At 45.7% G+C, this 16,614-nt stretch overlaps 1 protein-coding gene across 2 annotated transcripts in view; it reads right to left on the reverse strand.

Moving 5' to 3' along the window:
* LOC109899553 (MAGUK p55 subfamily member 7) overlaps positions 1-16,614 on the reverse strand; it is a 258,023-nt gene that overhangs the window by 127,170 nt on the left and 114,239 nt on the right. For both annotated transcript variants that reach the window (XM_031835938.1, XM_020494890.2), the window contains one exon: positions 12,912-13,030. In XM_031835938.1, coding sequence (XP_031691798.1) covers positions 12,912-13,030 — 119 coding nt within the window. The remainder of the gene's footprint in view (positions 1-12,911; positions 13,031-16,614) is intronic.

The following is a 16,614-nucleotide window of genomic DNA, read 5'->3' on the forward strand; positions in this document are numbered from 1 at the left end:
AGCAACAACGAGAAAGAGAGAGACAGAATGAATGATGGAAGGAGAGATGGTTGAAGGGAGAGAGAGAGAGACAGAGAGAGAGAGAGAGAGAAAGAGAGAGAATGAATGAATGATGGAAGGAGAGATGGTTGAAGGGAGAGAGAGAGAGAGAGAGAGAGAGAGAGAGAGAGTCAATTGGCCACAAGAGGTGCTCTTGAGCTAATTTGAAAGTTAATTTGAAAGAGCGAAAGAGAGAGAAAGAAAGCAAAAGAGAGGAAGAGACAGAAAGATGGAGGTAGTGAGAGATGAAAGAGAGAGCTGGATTGTGTTTCGACTTGCGGGACCCACGAGGAGGTCTGGAGCTCCTGGTTAACGTCGTCTGGCCAGAGGCGCTCGGCATGACCCCTCCACTGCTCTACTCAACCCACCCACCCGTCCTCTTCACCACCTCTCCATCCCTCCGCTCCTGTTTCCAGCAGTAGCCAACGGAGTGTATCCAGTATCCAGAATCCATTGGTGGCTACAGAATCCATTGATCACTACAGCTACTAACTCCAGAACACCTCATCAACCCCTCTCAACATGGAGGGAAAGAGACTCAGTGAGGAGGACTGTACCAAGCAGGGGAGACAGGCCAGGAGACCGGACAGACAGACAGACAGATGTGCAGGCTTGAGACTAAAATGCCTGTCAGTCAGTGTTTACCCAAGAACCCAGGTTAGCCCTTAGTCTCACAGAGCCAGAGAGGAAGAGGAATGCTGGCTGCCTGGCTGTGTTCTCATCTTCTCTCACACCGGGTTGGCTTACAGCAGAGCCCTGGAGATGGCTTGGTCTGGTCTGGCTTGGTGACCTGGACATTGTGATTAGAAGCTTTAGACAGATTATGGAGAAGGCCATCCTCAACCGCCACTGAGCACTAGCTCAAAGACTTTCAAATTAGCTCAAGAGCACCTCTTCTGGCCAATTGACCCTTAAAACAACCATAAAATGGTAATGTAGACAGCACTTGAGACTGCTGAGGGGAAAGAGGCTTGCTGTTGTGGTGGTGTTTTGTAGTTGTAGTGTAGTTAGGCTGCTGCCTCCTCCACCGTGCCTTCGCAAGGAGACAACACCAAATCAATATGTCGAGCGTTACTGATACCTGTCGCCCTACTGAATTTGACCTCTCAGCCTTCCTCTGGAGGTGGCTGAAGCGCAAAAGGAGCGCAGGGAGCACCTTGCCTTGAGGAGGCAGGCCGGTGCATGGAGGTCTGATTCAGGACTGGCGCCTAAGCTCCGGATCTGCTAGGAACATGCTCGGCTCTCGTTTGACGTGGAAAAGGCCTGGAAAATGTGACAGCTTATTAAGAGCAGATGCACTGGGGCGGGGGGGGGGCAGAGGGAGAAAGAGAAGGGGTGCAGGTTGCTGTGACTGCCATATCATTAAGTTAGTTAGAGGATAGATTTCCTTACGGAGCACTACGCAGCTAGGAAAGTGAGAGTGTTGGCTGCTGGGTAAGAGGACCCCAGAGTAGGCCCTGTTTATTCTGCATGGGGAGACAGAGACAGTGCACTCCCTGCTGAAGGAGACACTAGAGGAGTCCAGGGGCGCATGCACACACACCTAAACCCAGTCCTAAAGAAATACAGACCGCCAATGAGCCAAACACCTTTAGTACAGTACAGGGTTTCTATTTGCATTTTTAATTTCCAATATTAGATTTCATTATACGTAAAATAAAAAACAATGCAGTGATTTAAACCTTACCCTAACCCATTTATTCCACGTGGCATTTATTTTAACAAGCTAATTCAAAAGATTTATACAGGCTATTGGGTTGAAAACAAAACTAGTCGCTTAGAGAACGTTCAGGACAAAATGGCGGATAAACTACACACATCCCCATAATGGAGGTGGTTGGAGCTAGGAAGCAGTGTTTTAGTTCCAGGTTAGAGGTTATAACTGTGGTGTTTTCACAGAGACAGTTCACCACAGTAGTCCTAAACCTGGAGTAGTGGACTGCCAACTCATATCTAAGAGACAAGAAGTTGAAGCTATAGGTAAATGGTAAATCAAGCTATTATCGATCTCCAAAAACCCAGCAGCCATGGTTCAAGCCTTTGAGTTTCCAACCCATTCTACGCTCAATAGGCCACGTGACTGGGGTGAGCTCGTCTACTTTCTCTACTTTTTTCCCTACTGTACCTATCACAACCCCATTCTGTTTTGGGCCCTGTCCGCTGTCTGTCTGGCTCGGTCTTGGCTCTGTCTGTAGCAGCTTGTTTGTCTACATTGAGCATGATGTTTCACACGTCACACTGCGTTTGTCCATTGAACAGATAAGAAAATGTTTGGATGGCAGCCTAAGCACCGGAGTATAATGTTGCAGTGAGGACAGGGGGTTTAGATGCGATATAGCTTTTTAAACCATAAATAACTAACTTGAGTCAATAAGTATAGGCCTCTACTCTCTAAAGAGCAACGTGATAAATTGAACCACTTTAGCTTTCTACAGTTATTAGTGTCTGTCAATGTACAATAAGCACATTGCATTTATGTTTTTATGTGTAAAAGTGAATTAATTTATAGCAGGGCTGCCCAATTCCAGCCCCAGAGGGCCGAAACAAGTCTGGTTTTCATCCTCCCCTTCTAATCAGGGACTAATTCAGACCTGGGACACCAGGTGAGTGCAATTGACTAACAGGTAGAAACAAAACTTTCTCCAGGACCGGAAATGGGCAGCCCTTATCTATAGGGTGCATACAGTGACAACTGACGCAGGCAAGTGAGAGGACAGTTACACATGGGTCCTGTTACCCAGAGGAAAGAGTCTGTATCCTAAATGGCACCCAATTCCATATGTAGCACACTACTTATCCCTATGGGCCCTGTTCAAAGGTTGTGCACTACATAGGGAAAATGGTGCCATTTTCCCTATGGGTCCAGGCTAAAACTGGTGCACTATATTGGAATAGGGTGCCATTTGAGCTAGGGGCCCTGGTCAAAAGTAGTGCACTATGTAGTGAATAGGATTCCATTTCGTATGCAGACAGAGGCTAACGTTCCCTCCACAACCCTCAGGTGTTTGCTCAGGTTCCTAAGAGGAGGTCCCGTTCCCCCTAAATAATAAATGAGGGGCTCAGCAGCAACCTGACCCAGGGATGTGCTAACCGCAGGCAGCACGAGTTGATCTCTCAGCTGGAGGAGGCTTCTGAGCCGAGCCCAGAGTCCCAGACCCAGAGACGATTAGCTGCTTTTTATTGCTGTGTGGCCGTACAGGGTGTGGGGTATTGGAGTTTGTGTGTGTGTGTGTGTGTGTGTGTGTGTGTGTGTGTGTGTGTGTGTGTGTGTGTGTGTGTGTGTGTGTGTGTGTGTGTGTGTGTGTGTGTGTGTGTGTGTGTGTGTGTGTGTGTGTGGTGCAGGGTTTAGATGGCTCAGAGGGTATACTGTACATTCTGAAGCTAGGAGCTAAGCCAGGAGGATTGAAACAATGTCCTTCCTGGGATCTCCCAGTAGTGCTGGAGGGGTGAGGTCTGTAGACAGGTCCAGGATCAGACACAGACACTGTCTGAGGTAGAGTGGAGGTGGAGAGGGCAGCCTATGGCTGGTGAACCCTTGCCCTAGTCTTCCTATGCATATGTTATCTTGACTGGTGCTGCTTGGAAACATTCTATGTAGCCCAATTTGTGTGCAGCCTAGGCCTATGTCATGGTTGTGTTTTTATGACTAGGACTGCAGTCAAATAATTTGTTTGACCATATAAATTATATTAAGTGACTAATCCATGGAATCATTACATTCCAGTTCAAGTGAGACCATATATGCAATGACCACAAACTAGTCAAATGCACCAGAGACTTCAACTAAAGCTAATGTACATCTCTAACGAGCCAACGCTAAGGCACCTTTCCATGTCATTAAAGCATTTCAGCATTTGAAGAGCAAACAGCTCACGACCACTTCAAGAGCTCTACAGTATACTGGCAAGTGTCTTCACTGACATTTTGCGACCTCTCCCGGTCGGAGTCTGTAATACCAACATGTTTCAAGCAGACCACCATAGTCCCTTTGCCCAAGAACAGTAAGGTAACCTGCCTAAATGACTACCGACCCGTAGCACTCACGTCTGTAGCCATGAAGTGCTTTGAAAGGCTGGTCAACATCAACACCATTATCCCAGAAACACTAGACCCACTCCGATTTTCATACTGCACCAACAGATACATAGATGATGCAATCTCTATTGAACTCCACACTGCCCTTTCACACCTGGACAAAAGGAACACCTATGTGAGAAGTGTATTCATTGACTACAGCTCAGCGTTCAACACCATAGTGCCCTCAAAGCTCATCACTAAGCTAAGGACCATGGGACTAAACACCTCCCTCTGCAATTGGATAATCGACTTCATAACGGGCCATCCTTACCAGGTGGTAAGGATGGTAAGGATAGGAAACAACACATCCGCCACGCTGATCCTCAACACGGGGCCTCTCAGGGGTGCTTGCTCAGTCCCCTCCTGTACTCCCTGTTCACTCATTTTTTATTTTATTTTACCTTTATTTTACTAGGCAAGTCAGTTATGAACAAATTCTTATTTTCAATGACGGCCTAGGAACAGTGGGTTAACTGCCTGTTCAGGGGCAGAACGACAGATTTGTACCTTGTCAGCTCGGGGATTCGAACTTGCAACCTTTCGGTTACTAGTCCAACGCTCTAACCACTAGGCTACCCTGCCGCCCCATGACTGCATGGCCAGGCACGACTCCAACACCATCATTAAGTTTGCCAATGACACAACAGCCTGATCGCCGACGACGATGAGACAGCCTATAGGGAGGAGGTCAGAGACCTGACCGTGTGGTGCAAGGACAACAACCTCTCCCTACGAGCACGCCCCCATTCTCATTGGAGGGCTGTAGTGGAGCAGGTTGAGAGCTTCAAGTTCTTTGGCATCCACATCATCAACAAACTAACATGGTCCAAGCACACCAAGACAGTCGTGAAGAGGGCATGACAAAACCTATAGTGACGGGTTGCATCACTGCCTGGTATGGCAACTGGTCGACCTCCGACCGCAAGGCACTACAGAGGGTAGTGCGTACGGCCCAGTACATCACTGGGGCCAAGCCTCCTGCCATCCAGGACGACTATACCAGGCGGTGTCAGAGGAAGGCCCTAAAAATTGTCAAAGACTCCAGCCACCCTAGTCATAGACTGTTCTCTCTGATACCGCACGGCAAGCGGTACCGGAGCACCAAGTCTAGGTCCAAGAGGGTTCTACCCCAAGCCACAAAACTCCTGAACATCTAATCATATGGCTACCCAGTCTATTTGCACTGCTCCCCCCCCCTTTAGGTTGCTGCTACTCTCTGTTATTATCTATGCATAGTCACTTTAAAAACTCTACTTAAATGTATATATTACCTCAATTATCTCGACTTACTGGTTGACACATTGACACATTTTTGTATTTTTCTTAAAATTGCATTGTTGGTTAAGGGCTTATAAGCATGTCACTGTAAGGTCTACCTGTTGTAATTCAGCGCATGTGACAAATACAATTTCATTTAATTTATATCAGGGAGGGAAGCAAGTGAGGCTTCATCGCAAATGGCACCGTATTCCCTATATAATGCACTACTTTTGACCATAGCCCTATGGATCCTGGTCAAAAGTAGTGCACTATATAGGGAATAGGGTGCCACTTAGGATGCAGATGACTGACTGCCAAGCCTAGCCTATTAGCATCTAACTAGAGCAGAATTAAAGGAAAACTGACCGACCACAAACGAGGCTGCTCAGGGCTCACGCTGAAGGCCTGCTGACAGAAAGTTGGTCTCTGACCACCCCGCACCTGATTCAGGTGGAAATTGAACGTTGTATTATATTTCCTGTGGCTTTTTGTGGAGCGAGGAACTTGGCGAGGGAACAGTAAGAAAGGGAGGAATTTATAGAAAGCACACTTGAGTAACTCACTTTAATTTGAAAGGAAGAAGAATGTCTGTGTCGTTTTAGCTCGGAAACACACACCGGGCTATTACAGATCCAGTACAGGCTCTACTTTCTGTCATGCAGCTGGGGCCGTTGCCGTGCCGATTAAAAGTCTGCAAAGTAGTGCACTGTGCAGAGGCTCTGGATGCATCCCAAATTGCACCCTATTCGATATATAGTGTGCTATGGGTCCCTGGTCAAAAGTAGTGCACTATAATGGGAATGGGGTTCCATTTGGGATGCAAACTCTGTGAACTTGGCCTCGACTGAAAGACTATATTAGACAATATTTGTTTCATCTCCATGACATAATCTGATTAACAGGGACGCTAGGGGCCCTACTGTCTGTCTGGAAGGGCGTTTTGCACAACCTCAACATGTAAAAAAAAAAAAGTGATGTAATCAACGACTACATTTTTAAAATTGGAGCTATGAAAAGTCTATCAAAAAATGTAAAAACTGATTTGCAATAGTATTTCAATCTGAAAGAAGTATGGTTTGAAATGCATCAGAAAGGTACTGGGATGTTCAGAGAGTTCATTGGGAAGCCACGACCCCTAGTTTGGGAAACGCAGTGCAACCCCTCTCTCGCTATCACTTTCTCCCTCCCTCCCTCTCGGTCTTCTTCTAGCTCTGCTAGGGATTCAGTCCTAACCAGGCACCCAGCCATTCGATGCTCCACAATAACCCAGGTGAGACCTGATGGTTACCATATGAGCAGGAACAGCCTGAGCTGTTTAAACGTCAGATTACTAGGATGTTTTCCCTGCTATTAGCCTCTTCCAATACCTCTATTTCTCAGCCCTGTGTAGTGACGGGTGAACTCTGGATCTGCAGAAGTGTGTGTGTGTGTGTGTGTGTGTGTGTGTGTGTGTGTGTGTGTGTGTGTGTGTGTGTGTGTGTGTGTGTGTGTGTGTGTGTGTGTGTGTGTGTGATCGGGTAGTAGGGTTTAAGGTAATGGTGTCACTGACGATAGCCATGTTCACCTGAGCAACGGCGGTTTCTTTCTGCCAGGCAGGCTCACCTGTAAGGTGGGAGGGTTGTCCGGTACTGTACGCTGTCTCTCTCTCTCTCTCTCTATGTCTATGTCTATGTCTGGCAGGGTCTGTCGGGCTGACATTCGGGTACCAGGGAAGAAGGAAACACACAGTAACAGGCCAGCCTGTCTTTCTAAAGCAGGATTAGAACAAACACCCCTCCATTCAGCCTTCATTACTAAGACACGCTAACAGCTCATTCAACTCAGCTTTCTCTGAGAAAAGAGAGAGAGAGAAAGTGAAACAAAGATATAAATGGTCTTGTCTTGGAAGAAGAAGATAAATGTGCGCGCTCTCTTTCACGTCACCCTGACTTATTGCCCTGCTTCACGGCTGGGCGGGCCGGGGGCGGGACATCATTCTTCTTTAATAGGGTATATATTACGCTACAGTAGCGACGGCAAATCAGGCCACATTAGGCTATAAATCTTGTGGGTATTTATAGATTGCAGCTGACGCGAACCACAGTGTGAGAGCCAGGCAGCCGGTCGCAGGGAGTCGGTGACAGGTTGGCTCAGAAAGTTGGTGACCTGATGGTGGTGGTGGAATTCACATTGCTAAGTGGCTGGTGCCAATTCATTACCGGGACTCAGAATATTAAACATTTAAAAAGCAACCCCCGCTGAGCCCTCTTCCCACTCCCACCCTCCTTCCAATCCTAACTGTCAGCCCTTGACAATCACATAGCTTGTTGGTGGGCTCTCCTCTCTTGAACGTTTCAAACAATTTTTTAAGAGAGAGGTGGAAGAAAGGAGGAGAAGGAGTGTATGACTTCTTAGATTTGCTCTGTTGGCTCCTCACCAGCCACCAGTCTCTCAGACTCACACATCAGACTGGCATTTCCCGAAACCCAAAACACTTATCCCAGTCAATTCAGGTCCCATCTACCTGCACTGTTCTATTGAGACTCAGTAGCTGGCAATGGGTAGTTGAGGTTTTCCTTTCTCTTAACAGACTCCCCCTACTGGGGAACTACAGCTACTGCAAAGCCAAGACTGCAAAGTCCAGACTTTTCAACAACTTCAACAGCCTGAGGTCTGTCACTGTGAATAGACACAGGCTTTGAGGTCTTTCAGGGTTTAGGATTGGGAACCAGGAAGGGAACATGAACATATCACTTTCCCCACACAGACAGACAGAGTTTCCTTCCCCAGGAGAGATGTATAATAGGGAATAACCCCGATCAGCCATGATCCTGTGGGGTCAAAGACCAGAGGCCTCATATATTCAACTGTGGGGAGGATTCACATCAAAAGGTGGCATATGGACGAAACGCAGAAAGTGCTTACGCACAAACATTCAGATTTATATAACAGTGAGCACGCACGTCCCACGGCGGTTTCCCTTTATAAATTACAATCAACTTGGCGCACGTGAAATTTGGCGCACGCGAACGCCCATAGTTGTCAATAAATAGTCAGTCAAACGCCCCTAATTAATATTAATCCAAACTGCATGAAGACAATGACAGCAAATCCAGACAAAGGCAAACAAGAAAAAAAATTGCCCCATGTGAAATGGAAGTTCTTGTAGGGGAGGTTGAAGCGAGAAAAAATATATTGTTTGGTGGACATGTGGGCGTTACAAATGCCAAAAGGGTGTTAGAGTGGCAGCATGTGGCGGACGCTGTGAATGCTGCTGGCTCAGAAGGTCAGATCCTCAGAAATAAAAAATAAGTGATCCGACATAAAAGTGGAGGCCAAAAAAGACAAAGTGTTTGTGCCACGGGCGGCGGAAAGGGGATATCGGAGCTCAACCCCCTTGATGAGCGACTTGCCGTTATTAAGAGGGATCCCTCCTGAGTGGAGTAGCGACGGAGGTGGAGGAGGACACGGACATGCAAGACACATGTTGTGTAATGATGTAATGTTGTAATGATGTAATGTTGTAATGTTGTGTAATGATGTGTAATTAGTATTCCCTCGTTTGAATAGAGTAAACCAAGTTGTGTTTAAACATTTATTTACACAAACAATTGTGACATCTAATTGTTTTTAGTCGCTGCGTGTTCCAGCGGGGTCGGAGGTGCTGCATCTGAGCAGGAGCTGAGTGTTCCAGCAGGGTCGGAGGTGCTGCATCTGAGCAGGAGCTGAGTGTTCCAGCGGGGTCGGAGGTGCTGCATCTGAGCAGGAGCTGAGTGTTCCAGCGGGGTCGGAGGTGCTGCATCTGAGCAGGAGCTGAGTGTTCCAGTGGGGTCGGAGGTGCTGCAGCTGAGCAGGAGCTGAGTGTTCCAGCGGGGTCGGAGGTGCTGCATCTGAGCAGGAGCTGAGTGTTCCAGCAGGGTCGGAGGTGCTGCATCTGAGCAGGAGCTGAGTGTTCCAGCGGGGTCGGAGGTGCTGCATCTGAGCAGGAGCTGAGTGTTCCAGCGGGGTCGGAGGTGCTGCATCTGAGCAGGAGCTGAGTGTTCCAGTGGGGTCGGAGGTGCTGCAGCTGAGCAGGAGCTGAGTGTTCCAGCGGGGTCGGAGGTGCTGCATCTGAGCAGGAGCTGAGTGTTCCAGCAGGGTCGGAGGTGCTGCATCTGAGCAGGAGCTGAGTGTTCCAGCGGGGTCGGAGGTGCTGCATCTGAGCAGGAGCTGAGTGCGCCCAGCCCCAGCGTCTCCACTGCACCTCGTGCGTCACAACCCTCCAGCAGCCGTGTCCTCACAGATGCAGTCCTGCAAACGCAGAGAGACACCATCGACGCTATTAACGAGGTTGCCAAGGTATTGAAGTGGTTGCCAAGGAGTTGGAGTGGGACAGGCACGGCTTGGATTCTTTGGGTGCTTCTTCTGTAAAGCTGGGTCCACTACAGCACAGAGATCCAAGATAACATCTCTTGGTAATCGGAACCGGCTCATAAGCCACTCATCATCGTCTCTGAAAATTCGCTCTCTCCGAATTCTTCCGATCGCCAAATCTTCCAACAGAGCCAAAGCAGCCTTTGTGTGTCATTACACATGGTAATTGCATGCCTTTTTATACCCACCCATTTGATTGTCAAAGCTACCCAATTGCATAACACCTTCAGGTGTGTCACGACTTCTGCCGAAGTCAGTCCCTCTCCTTGTTCGGGCGGTGTTCGGTGGTCGACGTCACCGACCTTCTAGCCATCACTGATCCATCTTTTCATTTTCCATTGGTTTTGTCTTGTCTTCCTTCACACCTGGTTCCAATCCCATCAATTACATGTTGTGTATTTAACCCTATTTAACCCTTATTGTATGTGATTGTGCTAGTATGTGTTGGTGTGCGACGGGTTTTGTACCCACTTTGTTATTTTGATATATTTTGTTTTTTGGAGTTTGGTCAGCACTTATTAAACGACTCCGTTTTATACCAAGTTTGTTCTCCTGCGCCTGACTTCCCTGCCACCAACATGCACCCATTACAAGGTGTGGTAATTACCCTGATTGTAACTGACAATGACAGGGCCATTATCACATTGACAGTTCTGCGCAACGAACATGTGATAACAATATATGAAACTGCGCACTCGTATCTGCCCGACTGAGGCATCGAAAACAGCTTAGTTTCATTGTAAATTGTCCTACTGTTTACCTTATTATTTATGAGAATACATTTAATAACATGCAAGTATTGTTTAATAATAACAGATCCAATTAAATATGATTCCCAATTAAACTGTACAACATATTTGAGGGGTTCTTTTGCAAAAAACGATATCTCCGTTTGTATTTATTATCCTAAATCATGTTTTTGTGTGTGTGTTTTTTTTATGTGCACTCCAGGGAACTCGTCACATATAATACGTGAGGTAATATTATAATTAATTTCACACAATGGTATCAATTTCACACCGTTTCTTGAGTTTCATCTATCTGCAGTTTCTCATTTCTCCAGTTTATGTGCGTATGTATAGGTCAAAGTGTCCGTGGAGGACCGCACATTCTCCCGTCAAGTTTGCTTAGAAAGTGGCGTACACCTTCTTTTGTGCCTACGCAACGTTTATAAATGAGGCCCCAGGTGAGGTCCACCCACATGCCTGCCTAAATGTTATGGAAATGTGACCACAATCTTTACCATAATTATATCTGTACCATTTTACATGAGCTTTTCTTTGGTCTGACACAATCTGCACATTGAACATATGCAGACCTACCCATCATTATCTGGTGAAAATGCCTTAGTCCAAAGTCATGCATAACATGTCCCTGTTTGGTTTCCTAAGTCAACCTCAGGTCTTTACCCAAGCATCTGAGCTATTTCATAAATGTGTCTTAAGTCACACATTATTCCCTATAAAGTAGTGCACTATAGGGAATAGGGTGCCATTCACGATGCACCCATAAAAACACATTGCTTGCGTTGGCAAAGCAGAACCTGGATCCTGGACAAACACGTGCTAGAGAAAAGGTTTCTATAAGGTTTCTATAGTGAGGGAGGAAAAATATTATGTCAATTTTCTCTCCCCCTCCCTTCCCTTGTCTATGACACAAAGATGGCAGCCAAACAGACTGGTCAAAAACTGGCTGCTACTGACTGACCTTTTTATTTATTTTTTACAGTACTTCAGTACTTAGTTCATCTGAAGTAGACAACTAATTGCCAAAATCTCAAACTACACACTTGTAAACGTAATACTAAAGATGAAAAGAAGAAAAGTGAGCACTAGTCGTGGAGGCTGATACTGCATGTAAACCCTGATAACAGAGGGAGGAATAGAGGGAGAGTAAATAAATAGAGGGAGGATAGAGGGATGAATTACAGAATAGAGGGAGGAGTGGTGCTGCTGACTACAGTACAGAAGGCTGCTGTAGTCTGCAGACACACACAGAGAGGGGGACAGACAAACTGCAGGCAGACTGCAGCCTGCTGTACTGAAGGCATGTGGTTCCCTCGTTAGAACTGTTTGCCAGAGAAATAAAGTTATCAAGTGTGCTCATCTCCTCATCTCCTCATCTCCGGAGCTATCTGTTTCAACAACCCTGCCGCCTGGCCTGGCCCAGAGAACCACTTCAGATAGAGAGAGAGGAGGAAAGGAGACAGTGACTTGAGAGAGAGAGGAGGAGAGGTTGACTGAGAAAGAAGGAGGAGTGTGTGTGAGAGAAAGGGAGAGAGACATGATAGGTTTAGAGAGATGGAGGGAGGCAAAAAGACAAAGAAAGATTAAACTCTTCGGAAAAAAAGGGGTTCCAAAAGGGTTCTGTGGTTGTTCCGATAGGAGAACCCATTTTGGTTCCAGGTAGAACCATTTTTGGCTCCATGTAAAACTCTCTGTGGAAAGGGGTCTACTTGGAACCCAAAAGGGTTCTAATCTGGAACAAAAAGGGGTTCAAAGGGTTCTCCTATGGGGACAGCCGGAGAACCCTTTTTGGTTCTAGATATCGCCTTTTTTTAAAGTGTAGAACAAAGAAAAGGAGAGGGGGAGAGAGAGAAGAATAAAAGGGAGGGATCTCTTGATGATCCTAACGCTACTGTCACGCCCTGGTCTTAGTATTTTGTGTTTATATATTTTATTTGGTCAGGCCAGGGTGTGACATGGGGTTATTTTGTGTTGTGTTGTGGTATTGGAGGTTTTAGTAGGTATTGGGATTGTGGCTGAGTAGGGGTGTCTAGCTTAGTCTATGGCTGCCTGAGGCAGTTCTCAGAGTCAGGTGATTCTCGTTGTCTCTGATTGGGAACCATATTTAGGTAGCCTGGATTTCACTGTGTGTTTTGTGGGTGATTGTTCCTGTCTCTGTGTTAGTTGTCACCAGACAGGCTGTATAGGTTTTCACTTTCCGTTTGATGTTTTTGTATTGTTCGTATTCGTATTCATTAAAGATGTCTCGATTTAACCACGCTGCATTTTGGTCCGACTCTCCTTCAACGGAAGAAAGCCGTAACAGCTACCCTTACATACACATGCAAGCATGCATACACACACACCCCTCTTTAGAGGATGAAGAGCGGAAAATAGGAAGACGTAGAGTAGGTTTACCTTGACCAGCGAGTGGAGGCTCCTCTCTCCGAACATGTCGTGTATAAAGGTGCTGTCGTCCGGGCTGTCAACATGGGGCTGGAGCTGGGAGGGCAGGGCAGACAGCAGCTCATACAGATCTGGAGGCACAAAGAGAGGGAAAGAGGAGGAAACGACACAGTCAGATAACACACTGTGAGAGACAAACAAAACACACACAGAGACAGAAAGACAGACAGACACACTCAAACACATTCGCACACACAGACACAAATAGCTAAATACCCTCAAAGTTCTCAAGGGGAAGATGAGGGGGGAAGGAAGTTCTAGAAAGTATCACCAACCCAGGTTAAAGCGACCATGGTGTTGAGCTGCTCATGTCTACAGAGAGTCCTTCACTGGACCAGACCAGAACAGGTCAGCAGGAGGCAATAAGCCACTTCCTCTCACGGCTCGGCACTACCTGCCTTTGTCTCAGCACTTCTTGTTGTTCCAGGAACTCCACAGTCAATGTCACACACATGCAGTTAATCCAACAAATAAATCAATCTCAGTCTGTACTGAAATACAATTTGAGCTTTTATCCCAATTCAAGTATTTTTTCAACGTTATTACAAGGGTTCTAATTTTTGAGTCTGAAAGGGCCTCAGTATTCTGGTTAACTACTGGCTGTTTTGGTTCTGGAAACCCTTTAGTGAGTGTAATTGTCAGTCGAGTATTGCGTCTGGATGGAAATGCCTCAGTCTAAGACCTGCTGTCCTAGGACTAAGTGGAGCGTGGTTGTATTGGGACCATACACTACCGGTCAAAGGTACTCATTCAAGGGTTTTTCTTAATTTTTACTATTTTCTACATTGTAGAATAAGAGTGAAGACATCAAAACTATGAAATAACACATATGGAATCATGTAGTAACCAAAATGATAATAAACAAATCAATGTATATTTTATATTTGAGATTCTTCAAATAGCCACCCATTGCCTTCATGACAGCTTTGCACATTCTTGGCATTCTCTCAACCAGCTTCACCTGGAATGCTTTCCCAACAATCTTGAAAGAGTTCCCACATATGCTGAGCACTTGTTGGCTGCTTTTCCTTCACTCTGCGGTCCGACTCATCCCAAACCATTTCAATTTGGTTGAGGTTGGGGAGGCCATGTCATCTGATGCAGCACTCCATCACTTTCCTTCTTGATAAAACTCATTGTCCTGTTGAAAAACAAATGATAGTCCCACTAAGTGCAAACCAGATGGGATGACGTATCGCTGCAGAATGCTGTGGTGGCCAAGCTGGTTACGTGTGCCTTTAATTCAAAATAAATCACAGACAGTGTCACCAGCAAAGCACCCCCACACCATAACACCTCCTCCTCCATGCTTTACGGTGGGAAATAGACATGCAGAGATCATCCGTTCACCCACTACTAAAGGACACCAATAAGAAGAAGAGACTTGATTGAGCCAGGAAACACGAGCAAAGGAAATTAGACCGGTGGAAATGTCTCCTTTTTGGTTCCAGCCGCCGTGTCTTTGTGAAACGTCTCCTCTGAACAGTTGATGTTGAGATGTGTGTCACGTTCTGACCTTAGTTCTTTTGTTATGTCTTTGTTTTAGTATGATCGGGGCGTGAGTTGGGTGGGTTGTCTATGTTCCTTTTTCTATGTTTTTGTAACGGCGTTCTTCGTTTGTCAAAAGAGAGTCGGACCGAAATGCAGCGTGGTGGTTACTCATGTCTTTAATGGAAAAAGTGACGATACATGAAATAACTTAATAAATACAAAAACAACAAACGGAACGTGAAACCTAATACAGCCTATCTGGTGACCACTACACAGAGACAGGAACAATCACCCACGAAAGACAAAGCGAACTCAGGCTACCTAAATACGGTTCCCAAGCAGAGGCAACGAGAAGCACCTGACTCTGATCGAGAACCGCCTCAGGCAGCCAAGCCTAACTAGACACACCCCTAAACCTAGCAATCCCAAATCCTATAAAACCCCAATACGAAACGCAACACGTAAACCCATGTCACACCCTGGCCTGACCAAAATATATAACGAAAACACAAAACACTAAGACCAAGGCGTGACAGTTTTGGGATTTCTGTGTTTGGCATGGTATGGTTCTCAATCAGAGGCAGCTGTCAATCGTTGTCGCTGATTGAGAACCATACTTAGGTAGTCTGGTTTCACTTTTGAGTTGTGGGTGATTATTTTCCGTGTCAGTGTTTGTTCCACACGGAACACGGTTTTGTTATTTCACGTTGTCGTTTATCGTTTTGTTCAGTGTTCATTATTCTTATTAAACAATATGGACACTCACCACGCTGCACATTGGTCCTCCGATCCTTCCTACTACTCCTCCTGGTCATGATAGCCAGTTTCATCATAGCACTTGATGGTTTTTGCGACTGTACTTGAAGAAACATTCAAAGTTCTTGAAATGTTCCCTATTGACTGACCTTCATGTCTTAGAGTAATGATGGACTGTCGTTTCTCTTTGGTTATTTGAGCTGTTCTTGCCATAATACGGACTTGGTCTTTTACCAAATAGGGATATCTTCTGTATACCCCCCTACCTTGTCACAACACAACTGATTGGCTCAAACACATTAAGAAGGAAAGAAATCCCACACCTGTTAATTGAAATGCCGTTGAGAGAATGCCAAGAGTGTGCAAAGCTGTTATCAAGGCAACGGGTGGCTATTTGAAAGATCTCAAATATAAAATATATTTTGATTTGATTAACACTTGTTTGGTTACTACATGATTCCATATGCGTTATTTTGTTGTTTTGATGTCTTCACTACTATTTCACAATGTAGAAAATAGTAAAAATAAAGAAAAACCATTGAATGAGTAGGTGTTCTAAAACTTTTGACCGGTATACAAAACAATAAGAACACCTGCTCTTTCCATGACACAGACTGACCAGGTGAATCCAGGTGAAAGCTTCGATCCCTTATTGTCACTTGTTAAATCCACTTCAATCAGTGTAGATGAAGGTGAGGAAACAGGTTAGTTAACCTCTAAAATGTGAAGCAGTTCAATTTAGCCTTTACTACTTAGCCCATAGAAACACATTGAATAACACATTCATAAATGGGGAAAAAAGACAGTCTAAAAATGAATAATAGAGAGAGAGGAGGAAATGTTGAGATTTTTGGTTCCAGCCGCCATTTCTGTTGGCACACATCAGAAAGCTAGGGTAAGGTTTTGAAGTGTCTGTCCTATATCTTGGAGGTATAAGAAATGTACGTGCCTTTCTGTATCAAGAATTGTCCACCCCACAAAGAACATCCAGCCAGCTTAATTCAACTGTGGGAAGTATTGGAGTCAAAACGGGCCAGCATCTCTGTGGAGTGCTTTCGACACCTTGTAGAGTCCATGCCCTGAGGAATTCAAGCTGTTCTGAGGGAAAAAGGGGGGTAGTGCAACTCAATATTAGGAAGATGTTCCTACTGTTTGGTATACTCAGTGTATTCTGGAACTGTCTAAGGGTCTAAGTAGTGTCTAAGGGTCTAAGTAGTGTATTGGGTCTGGTCTAGGTCTATGCTGCCTGGTGAGTAGGTCAGTGTCTGGCCCTGGTGCTGAATTAAAAGCTACTCCGTGTCCATCTGAACCACAGACCATCCCCTTAAAACAAACAGCAGCAGACAACTCCGCAGGGACTCAACTGGCTTACTCCCTGGCTTAGAATAATGGATTTTATGAAATTATA

The sequence above is a fragment of the Oncorhynchus kisutch genome, linkage group LG11 (genome assembly GCF_002021735.2).
Source record: "Oncorhynchus kisutch isolate 150728-3 linkage group LG11, Okis_V2, whole genome shotgun sequence".
Lineage (NCBI taxonomy): Eukaryota > Metazoa > Chordata > Actinopteri > Salmoniformes > Salmonidae > Oncorhynchus > Oncorhynchus kisutch.